We start from the raw sequence: 13,931 nt of genomic DNA, 5'->3' as shown, positions 1-13,931 counted from the left end.
CTATATACAGTGTGTGCAAATGGCGTGAGGAGGTAAGGAAATAAATAGGCCACAGTAGCAAAGTAATTACAAATTAACACTGGAGTGATAGATGAGCAGATGATGATGAGCAGATGAAGGTGTGTAAGTAGTGATACTGGTGTGCAAAAGAGCAGCAAAGTAAAATAGAACAATTTGGGGATGAGGTAGGTAGATTGGGTGGTCTATTTACAGATGGACTATGTACAGCTGCAGCGATCGGTTAGCTGCTCAGGTAGCTGATGTTTAAAGTTAGTGAAGGAAATGTAAGTCTCCAGCTTCAGCGATTTTTGCAATTCGTTCCAGTCACTGGCAGCAGAGAACTGGAAGGAAAGGCGGCCAAAGGAGGTGTTGGCTTTGGGGATGACCAGTGAGATATACCTGCTGGAGAGCGTGCTACGGGTGGGTGTTGTTATCATGACCAGTGAGCTGAGATAAGGCGGAGCTTTACCTAGCATAGACTTATAGATGACCTGGAGCCAGTGGGTCTGGCGACGAATATGTAGCGAGGGCCAGCCGACTAGAGCATACAGGTCGCAGTGGTGGCTGGTATAAGGCGCTTTGGTAATAAAACGTGGCACTGTGATAGACTGCATCCAATTTGCTGAGTAGAGTATTGGAAGGACTGTATTAGTCAAATGTGTCAACTCAATGAGCAGCAAACCTGCAGATCATACATCCAACTAGGCCCATGTGTGCCCCATGCCAATAGATATGGGACATCTATTGGCTAACACTCGGCCAGCAAGCTAGTTTGCTACTTTTGAATAATGCCTTGTCTGGTAGCTTCAATGTTGGGGAGAAGACTCGTCAACTCTTGGGCGGGGCGCAAGGATGCTCCATAACATTTCACATGTTAGGATGAGATGAATCAGATATGAGGAGGTCAAAGTTGATACTAGTAGTACAGATGAAAGGGGGATATTCTAGTAGGAGCGAAATTGCACGCTAGCTAGATAAACTCTCGGCTAACCGTTGTAAGCATGCACACTTACCTGTGTAATCGCAGATCTCTTTGTAAGAAATGGCACCAGGTGCGTTGCTACGCAACAAATATAACGCCAACAAGTTGATACACAGTTGTGTGTGAAATCTTTTTTTTAATCTTTTTTTTATACTAATCTACCAATAGGGGGCAGAGGGTAGAGAACAACAGATCATCATTTTCAACCACACATAATTTATTACAGTAAAATATTTATACAATCCATTGATAGTACAAGAAAATATATAAATAAATGCACAAATACATGTTCAACTAAAGAAAATAAATACATACATAAAAATACATAAATAAATGTTTGACTAAAGAAAACAAAATAAAATAAAATGTTTTTCAACTAAAGATGCCAGTTTTGTGCAGCAAAAACAGCGCCTGATTAATACAGAACATACTCACATTTGTCGCAATGTTTCTTAGCTCATATATTCCACAAGATACATATTTAATCCTATAAAATATGAGTTCAAACTATTTTTTCCACACTGGGCAATTACGTCATACAGTGCTAAAGACTTCATTGGATGAGAATGAATAGACATTTAGACTCCTGCTCCGCTTCTTGCCAACATCGAGGTAGGAGAGAAATAAATAGTCAATCCACACCATAAAATGGAGCAATGGTATGAATCCCTTCACACAGGACTTGCAACTAAATGCTTACATTTGGGGAAATCTCAACACTGGTTTCCTTTGCCTGTATCCTCGTCATTTCATCAGCCTCACTGATTCAGGCAATCTGGATTGATGGGGACAGCCAAGACATATCTTTAACCAACAGATTAGGCAGTCGGAGTTGTCATAGATACCATCACCCTCCCCTTCCACAATTGAGTTTTGCTCCAGACAGGTGGGTCCACCCCAAAGTGATGACAGACACCCGTCTCGATCAATGTGAGAAGACTTGAAATATACAAGATGGCGGTGTACACGTTGTTGGATTACTTCACGGATCATAAAAAGTATTTATTTTAATAACAGTGCATTTAAAACAAAACAAAATGTAATGGATCCCCTTGCACCCTGGACAAGGACATTTTATGAGACTCCTGTTTCTACAAATAGAGAATGAGGACAGTATCACCAAACTAAGGTTGGTCTGAAATGTTCTGTGCTACACCAAAACAGTACCTAACCGGTAACTCCCAGTATATTACAGAAAAACATTGTTTTGATTCAATCACATTATCTGGTGTTACAATCTGTAGATAGAATTGAGATATTTCTGGTTAAAATGACAGTGTAGGACCTGGTCATTGGGTTCCGTGCGGTTCTAACGCCGGAACCAGATCCAGGTATTGATGAGCCAGAACGCCACGGTGGCGGAGTAGAGAATCACCTCTCGCTTGGAGCGCTCCTTGTTCTCCTCCTCCAGTAGCTGGAGACGTCGGTTCAGCTTCACAATCTGAATAAGAAAAATGAATGAATCAAAAAATTGATGATTCATCAGAACAGTTGATTCAGTCCATTTAAGTGAATGAAATGGATTTGAAAACTCCTTATAGAGACCATTATAATCTTTCTTCATTGGGAGAGTGTCAATTCCACATAAATTCAGGACATTCCCAAAATGTCATTTCCTGAACTGAAATGGAATTGACTCAATTTATACATTACATACACATCAGTGGTGGCTGGTGGCACTTTAAAAGGGGAGGACGGGCTCACAATAATGTCGAAGGAAATGAATGGAATGTGTTTGATACCTTTCCATTCACTATTATGAGCTATCCTCCCCTCACCAGCCTCCTCTGATACCCATTATGTGTTAGCTACAGTCATTCATTCGCTCAATATATCAATTGGAAGGTAATCAATCGTTTAATAAATATAATTGGATAGGAGGGCAACACAGGGTACAATGCTTTGACTACCTGTCGCCGTAGTGACGAGGCGTCCACTAAGCCTGAATCGTCAGGGGTCATGTCCATGTCGAGGGTCAAGTGACCAGCCCTACAGGAAAAAAAAAGAAGAACATATTTATAATACGACGGGAACATAAATGGATTTAACATATATGGAAAAGTTACATTTGAATGGTTACTGGCTGCAGTAAAAATGCGTTTCCCCTCCTGATGGACTGGATTTTCCTTGGTTAGTAACCGTGTAAATACTCAACTCAGAACATTTGAATGGTCTTTCAACTTTAAAAAAAAAAACAACGCAGTTTTAGTGGCGCTAAACACGCCATCGCCACTCCGAGCTCAGCTTCATTATTGACAGGGTAAGTACAGGCTTTGTGCCAATACAGCTGTATTTGAGCTAACAGAGGCGATCATGAGCCAACTCTATGCAGTCTAATGCTATTCCATTAAAACACACACACACACACACACACACACACACACACACACACACACACACACACACACACAAACAAACTGTTGACAGTAGCTACGCACTACAGCCTACTTAGAGATAATAGATCTTTATCTCATCCTAGCTTAGAGTAAGCATGAGGCACACACTGACTACTCCTGAAGTATGCACTAACTAGCACCCTTTCTCACATAGATGTTATTAACAAGGGTGGAAACTCCTTCCAGTCGATGTTCACAGCAGTCTTATGCTTTAAAAACCTCTTAGGGAGAGGCGGGACGCAAATGTCTCAACTGGCCAATTGCCAGGGAAAATGCAGAGCGCCAGATTCAAATAAAATACTAAGATGTTATTAACAAGGGTGGAAACTCCTTCCAGTCGATGTTCACAGCAGTCTTATGCTTTTAAATCCATGACTGGGAGCGTGTAAGGAAAAAGGGTGAAAAAAAAAATATTTCAGGATGCAATATTGTGCGTGGCTGAGGAGCTCAAGGGGGTCACCTGCGGTGGATGTCGACCTCCAGGACCTCGAGGACCTGCTGGTAGGCCCGGCGCGTGGTGCATTGGATATAGGACAACAACCCTCCAGCACTGTACTGTAGGTTCACCACATCCTCAGGGGTACACAGTGGGGGACAGGCACGGAGAGGGGGGGCGACGGGGGACAGGGTTACACTGAGAGAGAGAAGGGGGGGGGGGGGAAAGTAAGAGAGATGGAGATAAGGGAGGGATGGAGAATTGAAAGAAGGTAGAGAGATAAACAGAGGAAGAGGAAGTTTTTTTTACGAATCATGATCTCGCCGAAGTGGTGCTAAAAGTGGGAACAGGGAATCTAACCGGAAAATTATCTAATAAACACTGGTTATCTGCAAAATAGCCGCATTGAAAATAATTGTCATATACCTCCATGGTGTTAGCATGCAGCATATACAAATATTGTAAAAATGGGGACTTTCCAGAAAGGATGGGGCTGGGAAGGGTCTTTGACAGTGGGGGTGCGTGGACTTGTTAGTTAAGATTTGAAAGCCTTTTTGCCCCAAGAACCAAATGAAGTAGCTGGGCAGCGCACACGCAAGATCTGGTTCTGGGTGCTGAAATTAGGCATTTCATAACTACGAGAAAGAAAGCGATGAGTCTTCCAATGCTTCCCTCACACCTGGACTGGTGCTTACCTTACGTGGGTTCTGTTGGCCGGGCCGCTCTGGCGAATGCTGGTGGTATCGCTCACTGTGCGCTCCCTCAGCAACCGAGAGTGGACCTGTGTATGGGGCACATCAGGGATGTATGATGGGATCACTATATTTTCATTTTAGCCTTAGATTTGAAAGTGATAGGACTATTTCTGCCTAATTAGAAATGTAGTAACGGATAACTAGGAAGTAACTGACGGGGGGGGGGGGGGGGGGGGGTGTCCTTAGAGTAAGATACCAAACATACAGTATGAGGTCTACTCTTTATTTCCACATTTTCTTTGGTCCAATTGGTAGGTACAGTCTTGTCTCATCGCTGCAACACAACCCAACCAAGCCGCACTGCTTCTTGACACAATGCCCAGTTAACTCGGAAGCCAGCCGCACCAATGTGTCGGAGGAAACACTGTGCACCTGGCGACTGTGTCAGTGTGCACTGCGCCCGGCCTGCCACAAGAGTCTCTAGTGCACGATGGGACAAGGACATCCCTGCCAGCCAATCCCTCCCCTAACCCGGACAACGCTAAACCAATTGTGTGCCGCCCCATGGGTCATGGCTGGTTGCAACAGAGCCTGGACTCGAACTCAGAATCTCTAGTGGCACAGCTAGCACTGCGATGCAGTGCCTCAGACCACTACGCCACTCGGGAGGCCTGGGTTGGTCTACTTACCCGCTGATTAGTGTTAGCATCGTAGCGTGACTAACAATGAAAAACCGGACCCTGGTTAGCATGCTCCAAATAGAAAAGCATTTTTTTTTGTAGAACATTTAGAACCATTTATGGCTCTGTGTAGTTCTAATGACATCACAACGTTGACACAAACTCACCCCCTGGTTGGCGTGGGCCTGTGGTGTGGAAGCCTGGTCCGTCTCCAGGGAGTCCAGGGAATGTTCGTTGAGGGTGAGGACACGTGGCGGCGCCTTCATGTCCAGTAAATCCACAGGAGGAATGGACTGGATCAGATCTAGGTCTCTGGGCCGGGAGTAACGGGAGTCCCCATCGTCCCCTGGAGATGGCGGAAGGAGGACAGTGTCATGTTCATTAGTCATCAAACGGAAGAAAACAGACTGAAACAGGGGAGGACTAGCTGGAATTGTCAGCACAATGACTCAACAGGCATTTGGACTGACCTACTGACAACCAGATGGCTCTGTCCAGGTTTCCCCACAGACAACCAGATGGCTCTGTCCAGGTTTCCACACAGACAACCAGATGGCTCTGTCCAGGTTTCTCCACAGACAACCAGATGGCTCTGTCCAGGTTTCCCCACAGACAACCAGATGGCTCTCTGCAGGTTTCCACACAGACAACCAGATGGCTCTGTCCAGGTTTCCCCACAGACAACCAGATGGCTCTCTGCAGGTTTCCCCACAAAACCACCCTGACAACCAGATGGCTCTGTCCAGGTTTCCACACAGACAACCAGATGGCTCTGTCCAGGTTTCCCCACAGACAACCAGATGGCTCTGTCCAGGTTTCCACACAGACAACCAGATGGCTCTGTCCAGGTTTCTCCACAGACAACCAGATGGCTCTGTCCAGGTTTCCCCACAGACAACCAGATGGCTCTCTGCAGGTTTCCACACAGACAACCAGATGGCTCTGTCCAGGTTTCCCCACAGACAACCAGATGGCTCTCTGCAGGTTTCCCCACAAAACCACCCTGACAACCAGATGGCTCTGTCCAGGTTTCCACACAGACAACCAGATGGCTCTGTCCAGGTTTCCCCACAGACAACCAGATGGCTCTCTGCAGGTTTCCACACAGACAACCAGATGGCTCTGTCCAGGTTTCCCCACAGACAACCAGATGGCTCTCTGCAGGTTTCCCCACAAAACCACCCTGACAACCATATGGCTCCGTCCAGAGAGCAGACACCGCTCACCTGCTATCAAAATCCTCTCTGGTACATGTATCATGTAGACCAGGGGCTCCAAAACATTTTCCCTCCTGCTTCACTTCCAGCATTGGGGAACATCCCGTGTCACGTCTATTCCCATACGCACAAGCATTGTTCATGACACAAACTGCTCACACCACTCATTGGCGTAAAGGTAGGTAGCATAGTGGTTAGAGCATTGGACTAGTAGCCGGAACGTTGCAAGATCGAATCCCCGAGCTGACAAGGTAAAAATCTGTCGTTCAGCCCCTGAACAGGCAGTTAACCCACAGTTCCTAGGCTGTTATTGAAAATAAGAATTTGTTCTTAACTGACTTGCCAACTGTAGATAAATAAAGGTAAAAATAATAACATTTGGCGCACGTGACAAATAAACTTTGATTTGATTCCCAAACCATCACAACTGGGTTGAGGTTGGGTGATTGCGGAGGCCAGGTCATCTGATGCAGCACTCCATCACTCTCCTTCTTGGTTAAATAGCCCTTATACAGCCTGGAGGTGTGTTGAGCTATTGTCCTGTTGAAAAACAAATGATGATCCCACCAAGCACAAACCAGATGGGATGGCGCTTCGCTGCAGAATGATGTGGTAGCCTTGCTGGTTAATAAGTGTGCCTTTAATTCTAAATAAATCACAGACGGTGTCACCAGCAAAGCACCCCCACACCATCACACCTCCTCCTCCATGCTTCACAGTGGAAAATACACATACAGAGATCGTCTCACAAAGACACGGCGGTTGGAACCAAACATCTCCAATTTGGACTCCAGACTAAAGGACAAATTTCCACCAGTTTAATATCCATTGCTCGTGTTTCTTGGCCCAAGCAAGTCTCTTCTTCTTATTGGCGTCCTTTAGTAGTGGTTCTTTGCAGCAATTCCATCATGGAGGCCTGATTCACACAGCAACTGAACAGTTGATGTTGAGATGTCTTACTTCTACTCTGAAGCATTTATTTGGGCTGCAATTTCTGAGGCTGGTAACTCTAATGAACTTATCCTCTGCAGCAGAGGTAACTCTGGGTCTTTCATTCCTGTGGCGGTCCTCATGAGAGTCAGTTTCAAATCCAATCGTATTGGTCACATACACATGGTTAGCAGATGTTAATGCGAGTGTAGCGAAATGCTTGTGCTTCTAGTTCCAACCATGCAGTAATATCCAACAAGTAATCTAACAATTTCACAACAACTACCTTTTGCACACAAGTGTAAAGGAATTAATAAGTATATGTACATATAAATATATGGATGAGCGATGGCCATGCGGCATAGGCAAGATGCAGTAGATGGTGTAGAGTACAGTATATACATATGAGATGAGTAATGTAGGGTATGTAAACATTATATAAAGTGGTATTGTTTAAAGTGACAGGTGATAGTTATTACATCCAATTTTTAATTATTAAAGTGGCTAGAGATTTGAGTCTGTATGTTGGCAGCAGCCACTCAAGTAGGAAACAACATCTCTACCCCGCTAATCCTCAACACTGGGGCCCCACAAGGGTGCTTTCTCAGCCCTCTCCTGTATTCCCTGTTCACCCATGACTGTGTGGCTATGCACGCTTCCAACTCAATCATCAAGTTTGCAGACGACACTACAGTGGTAGGCTTGACTACCAACAACCAGTAACTTTTTTGGTTACTACATGATTCCATATGTGTTATTACATAATGTTGATGTCTTGACTATTATTCTACAATGTAGAAAATAGTACAAATAAAGAAAACCCCTTGAAATCAGTAGGTGTTCTAAAACTTTTGACCGGTAGTGTAAATTAATAAAAATATAACATTTTGGGGGGGGGAGGGGCCTCCAGGAACGACTGACGTAGACCACACACTGCTCACCTGCTATCACGATCCTCTCTGGTACATGCATCATGTGGGGGGCCAGGGGCTGAGACAGCAGCCCATGTTGGTTTTCGGGGGCCACTTTGAGTGTGTCGGGGATGCGCATGCGCTGGCTGATACCCTCGGTGTACTCCAGCTCATAGTGGATCCGATTCATCTCTGCCTCTTCCGAAGAGGAAGAGGGGAAGGTTGCCACACTCATCCAGCCTTGTAATAACAACAAAAGCCTCAATAAATCAAACATTTAAAAATCGCTCATATGTTAACATTAGGTCCATGTATTTTGCCCTAAAAAAGGAATGCAATTTTCCATTTATATGCAATTTAACCAACTGTGTTGATAACAGGGTATTTGATATAACATAATGATTTCATGGTTTTATTGCATTCTACAAATTATTGACATTCTTGTGCATTCCTGAAATGTTTAATACCAACTCATAATCAAATAATGATGACTGCATTTCTAAGTTAAATTATCATGTAGGCTACCATTTATGTGGGCTAACTAACATAGTACTGTTTTGTGTACTTATGGTTATTAATAGCCTGATACCTCTGCTTAATCCAAAACAAGCATGGTTTTATTTATACTGAACACAAATATACATGTAAAGGGTTGGTTCCATGTTTCATGAGCTAAAACAAAAAATCCCAGACATTTTTCCATATGCACAAAATTCTTATTTATCTCAGATTTTGTGCACACGTGTTCACATCCCTGTTAGTGAACATTTCTCCTTTGCCAAGATAATTGATCCACCTGACAGGTGTGGCATATCAAGAAGATGATTAAACAGCATGATCATTACACAGGTACAATTTGTGCTGGGGACAATAAAAGGCCACTCTAAAATGTGCAGTTTTGTCACACAACGCAATTCCACAGATGTCTCTGTTTTTGAGTGAGCTAACAATTGGCATGCTGACTGCAGGAATGTCCACCAGAGCTGCTGCCAGATAATTGAATGTTAATTTCTCTACCATAAGCCGCCTCCAATGTTGTTTAAGAGAATTTGGCAGTATGTCCACCGGCTTCACAACCGCAGACCACGTGTAACCACGCCAGCCCAGGACCTCCACATCCGGCTTCTTCACCTGCGGGATCGTCTGAGACCAGCCACCCTGACAGCTGATGAAACTGTCTGAATAATTTCTGCACAAACTGTCTCAGGGAAGCTCATATTTTTTAAATAAATGTTTTATTTTATTTAACCTTTATTTATCTGTGTGCTCTTCGTCCTCAGCAGGGTCTTGACCTGACTGCAGTTCGGCGTCATAACCGACTTCAGTGGGCAAATGCTCACCTTCGAAGGCCACTATAGCACACTGGGGAAGTCTGCTCTTCACGGATGAATCCCAGTTTCAACTGTACCAGGCAGCTGGCAGACAGCGTGTATGGTGTCGTGTGGGTGAGCGGTTTGCTGATGTCAATGTTGTGAACCGAGAGTCTGATGGTGGTGGTGGGGTTATGGTATGGGCAGGCATAAACTACGGACAATGAGAACAATTGTATTTTGTAGATGGCAATTTGATAGATAACGTGACGAAATCCTGAGGCCCATTGTGGTGCCATTCATCCGCCACCATCACCATGTTTCAGCATGATAATGCACTGCCCCATGTCGCAAGGACCTGTACACAATTCCTGGAAGCTGAAAATGTCCCCGTTCTTCCATGGCCTGCATACTCACCAGACATGTCACCCATTGAGCATGTTTGGGATGCTCTGGATCGATGTGTACGACACAGTGCTCCAGTTCCCGCCAATATCTAGTAACTTCTCACAGCCATTGAAGAGGAGTGGGACAACATTCCACAGGCCACAATCAACAGCCTGATCAACTCTATGCGTTGCATGAGGCAAATGGTGGTCACACCAGAAAATTACTGGTTTTCTGATCCACACCCCAACTTCTTTTTGAAAGGTATCTGTGACCAACAGATGCATATCTGCATATATGAACTGTAACTAAAATCGTTGAAATTGTTGCATGTTGCGTTTATATTTTTGTTCAGTGTGCAAATGGAATTGTAAAGCAACTATGTGAGGGCTCCAGATCTGGTGTTATGGCTTAGTTAATGGAAAACTCCGCCACATTTTTCAACTGACCTGGTCTTGGCGATACTTTCTTTGTTCTCGATTTGGAAGAAAAGTGTATCTCATAAATGTCCCGGTCCAGATGCAAGTGGTTCTACAAAAAAAAAAAAAAGAAAATTCAGAAAGATGTTAAATCCATGTTTTGTACCGCATGAGGGCGTTCCTTGTCATTTTAGCTGCCTGCACATCTAGCATTTCCCAGCATCTTTACAGGAACTAGTTGCTTCTGTGACACCCCCGCGGCCACATGTAGATGACAGCCATCACACAGTGCGACCAAAACAAAGATATGCACACATGCCAGATGCCATTTCTCACTAGGTTTTATTGCATTCTATAAATAATTGACATTCTGGTTACCAACTCCTAATCATGTCATAATGACTTCATGCAAAATGAACACGTAGGCTACCATTTTAATTATGTATTTTTTAAACCTTTTTTAACTAGGCAAATCAGTTAAGAACAAATTCGTATTTATAATGACGTCCCTAACCCGGACTACGCTGGGCTATTTGTGTGCCGCCCTATGGGACTCCTGATCGCGGCTGGTTGTGATACAGCCCGGGATCGAACCAGTGTCTGCATTGACGCCTCTAGCACTGAGATGCAGTGCCTTAGCCCCAGTGGCCTAACTGTTGTTTGTTTTCCTACTTATGGTAAATAATAGCCAGATACCTCATGCTTAAATCCTAAACAAACATGGACTGAAATGAGCTCGCAGTAATTGTTTTAACGTGCTATTCAGAATCCTTGGGACAACTCCCCTAAACGAAGTTCATATTGCAAATGGTTTAGGTAAGGGTTAATGTTAGGGTTTAGGACATGGACGTCCCAAGGATCCCAAGTAGCAACATCCTTGGCTCAACTGCGTGGCTCAGACAGTGGATTACTTGACCATTACAGACAGTGAGCAATGACGCTAGAAAGCACCGTGTGGCTGTGATATTTGAGACTCGTATCAAACAATGACAACTAGTGTGAAGATAATACTAATTAGTTAACATTTTCAGTCTACCCCCATATCAGGCTAGCTAGCTATTTGAAAGTCTAACCAGGTAACGTTAGCTATATTGTTTCGACGCTTTGCCAACAGGGCATTCAGTCCTCGGCTGACTGGATAATTGTAAAACAAGCCAGACGAAATGTTGTTGTTGTTTTGTTGCTAACGTTAAACGTTAACAAAGGCGTGCATGAAAAAAATAATTATTGTTGCAAGTAACTATAGCTAGCTAACGTTAACAGGCTTGGAAGTTAGCTACCTACATTTTCTCACGACGGTGAAGGCGAAATTTTCAGACACTTACCCGTTGTATTTTTCTTCGTCGAAACTGCAGATTTCATTTAATTACAGTGTGTTTTATGTTCTCCTTGTGCTGCTTATCATCAACCAACCGCATGAACCTGTAGTAGTCGACACTACCGTGTAGGGGAGTACCGCATGAACCTGTAGTAGTCGACACTACCGTGTAGGGGAGTACCGCATGAACCTGTAGTAGTCCACACTACCGGGTAGGGGAGTACCACATGAACCTGTAGTAGTCGACACAACCAGGTAGGGGAGTACCGCATGAACCTGTAGTAGACACTACCGGGTAGGGGAGTACAACACAAACCTGTAGTAGTCGACACTACCGGGTAGGGGAGTACAACACAAACCTGTAGTAGTAGACACTACCGGGTAGGGGAGTACCGCATTAACCTGTAGTAGACACTACCGTGTAGGGGAGTACCGCATTAACCTGTAGTAGTCGACACAACCAGGTAGGGGAGTACCGCATGAACCTGTAGTAGACACTACCGTGTAGGGGAGTACCACATGAACCTGTAGTAGACACTACCGGGTAGGGGAGTACAACACAAACCTGTAGTAGTAGACACTACCGGGTAGGGGAGTACCGCATGAACCTGTAGTAGACACTACCGTGTAGGGGAGTACCACATGAACCTGTAGTAGACACTACCGGGTAGGGGAGTACAACACAAACCTGTAGTAGTAGACACTACCGGGTAGGGGAGTACCGCATGAACCTGTAGTAGTCGACACAACCAGGTAGGGGAGTACCGCATGAACCTGTAGTAGACACTACCGGGTAGGGGAGTACTGCATGAACCTGTAGTAGACACTACCGTGTAGGGGAGTACTGCATGAACCTGTAGTAGTCGACACTACCGTGTAGGGGAGTACCGCATGAACCTGTAGTAGACACTACCGGGTAGGGGAGTACTGCATGAACCTGTAGTAGACACTACCGGGTAGGGGAGTACTGCATGAACCTGTAGTAGACACTACCGTGTAGGGGAGTACTGCATGAACCTGTAGTAGACACTACCGTGTAGGGGAGTACTGCATGAACCTGTAGTAGTCGACACTACCGTGTAGGGGAGTACCGCATGAACCTGTAGTAGACACTACCGGGTAGGGGAGTACAACACAAACCTGTAGTAGTCGACACTACCGGGTAGGGGAGTACTGCATGAACCTGTAGTAGACACTACCGTGTAGGGGAGTACTGCATGAACCTGTAGTAGACACTACCGTGTAGGGGAGTACTGCATGAACCTGTAGTAGTCGACACTACCGGGTAGGGGAGTACTGCATGAACCTGTAGTAGACACTACCGGGTAGGGGAGTACAACACAAACCTGTAGTAGTTGACACTACCGTGTAGGGGAGTACCGCATGAACCTGTAGTAGTTGACACTACCGTGTAGGGGAGTACCGCATGAACCTGTAGTAGTCGACACTACCAGGTAGGGGAGTACTGCATGAACCTGTAGTAGTCGACACTACCGGGTAGGGGAGTACTGCATAAACCTGTAGTAGTCAACACTACCGGGTAGGGGAGTACCAGCTAGCTACGAAATGTAAACATGTAGCGTCATTCATTCATTGTAGTAGTAATGGCAAACCAATCATTGTGTCAACGGTATAGTATCTTGCTATCTTCAAAAGTGCATTTCGAAATTAGCACATTGCTAGACATGACGTGACACGTTTCACTAACTGGTGTGAGTTTGCATTAGTTCACTTAGTAGCCAAGTTACTAACATAACACATCTTTCAACTCTAGGACAAGAATCACATATACACTGAGCGTACAAAACTTTAAGAACACCTGCTCTTTCCCTGACATAGGCTGACCAGGTGAATCAAGGTGAAAGCTATGATCCATTATTGATGTCACTTGCTAAATCCACGTCAGTCAGTGTTGATGAAGTGGAGGAGGCAGGTTAAATAATTATTTTTAAGCCTTGAGACAATTGAGACGTGGATTGTGTATGGGTGCCATTCAGAGGGTGAATGGGAAAGACTATTTATCCGTCCATTTTTTAACGGGTATTCTTCCTGGGATCCTGCAAAATTAAGGCAGTTTTACCATTTTAAAAACATTACAATACATTCACAGATTTCACAACACACTGTGTTCCCTCAGAGCTCTACTCCACTGCTACCGCAAATCTACAATACAAAATCAATAGGTATGTGTGTGTATAGTGCATATGTTATCGTGTGTATGCATGTGCCTGTGCCTGGGCTCCCGAGTGG

At 44.7% G+C, this 13,931-nt stretch overlaps 1 protein-coding gene across 4 annotated transcripts; it reads right to left on the bottom strand.

The window, feature by feature from the left end:
• Positions 1-1,181: 1,181 nt before the first annotated feature.
• LOC110509061 (mitochondrial fission factor homolog A) lies at positions 1,182-11,937 on the bottom strand. Of its 4 annotated transcripts, none has more exons than XM_036966787.1 (8): positions 11,689-11,936; positions 8,278-8,487; positions 5,357-5,535; positions 4,510-4,595; positions 3,839-4,012; positions 2,893-2,971; positions 2,358-2,423; positions 1,182-1,757 (listed from the first exon to the last, which is right to left on the bottom strand). In XM_036966787.1, exons 1-8 carry the CDS (start codon positions 11,723-11,725, stop codon positions 1,749-1,751), a joined length of 840 nt encoding a protein of 279 aa, XP_036822682.1. In that variant the 5' UTR covers positions 11,726-11,936; the 3' UTR covers positions 1,182-1,748. The 4 variants fall into 4 exon arrangements, with proteins under 4 accessions (XP_036822682.1, XP_036822680.1, XP_036822681.1 ...); XM_036966785.1 differs by having other exon boundaries at positions 2,268-2,423; positions 11,689-11,935; XM_036966786.1 differs by adding an exon at positions 10,394-10,475 and having other exon boundaries at positions 1,182-2,423; positions 11,689-11,932.
• Positions 11,938-13,931: the final 1,994 nt, after the last annotated feature.

The sequence above is a fragment of the Oncorhynchus mykiss genome, chromosome 28 (assembly GCF_013265735.2).
Source record: "Oncorhynchus mykiss isolate Arlee chromosome 28, USDA_OmykA_1.1, whole genome shotgun sequence".
NCBI lineage: Eukaryota > Metazoa > Chordata > Actinopteri > Salmoniformes > Salmonidae > Oncorhynchus > Oncorhynchus mykiss.
Note: the sequence above shows the minus strand (reverse complement) of the source record. Positions and strands in the feature narration are given on the sequence as shown.

Coding starts and splice junctions, on each gene's coding strand:
- LOC110509061 (XM_036966785.1), bottom strand. CDS start 11,725: ATGAAATCTGCAGTTTCGACGAAGAAAAATACAACGG. Junction 4,596..5,356: donor AGGCCCACGCCAACCAGGGG/GTGAGTTTGTGT, acceptor CCCCATACACAG/GTCCACTCTCGGTTGCTGAG. Junction 4,013..4,509: donor GCCAACAGAACCCACGTAAG/GTAAGCACCAGT, acceptor TCTCTCTCTCAG/TGTAACCCTGTCCCCCGTCG.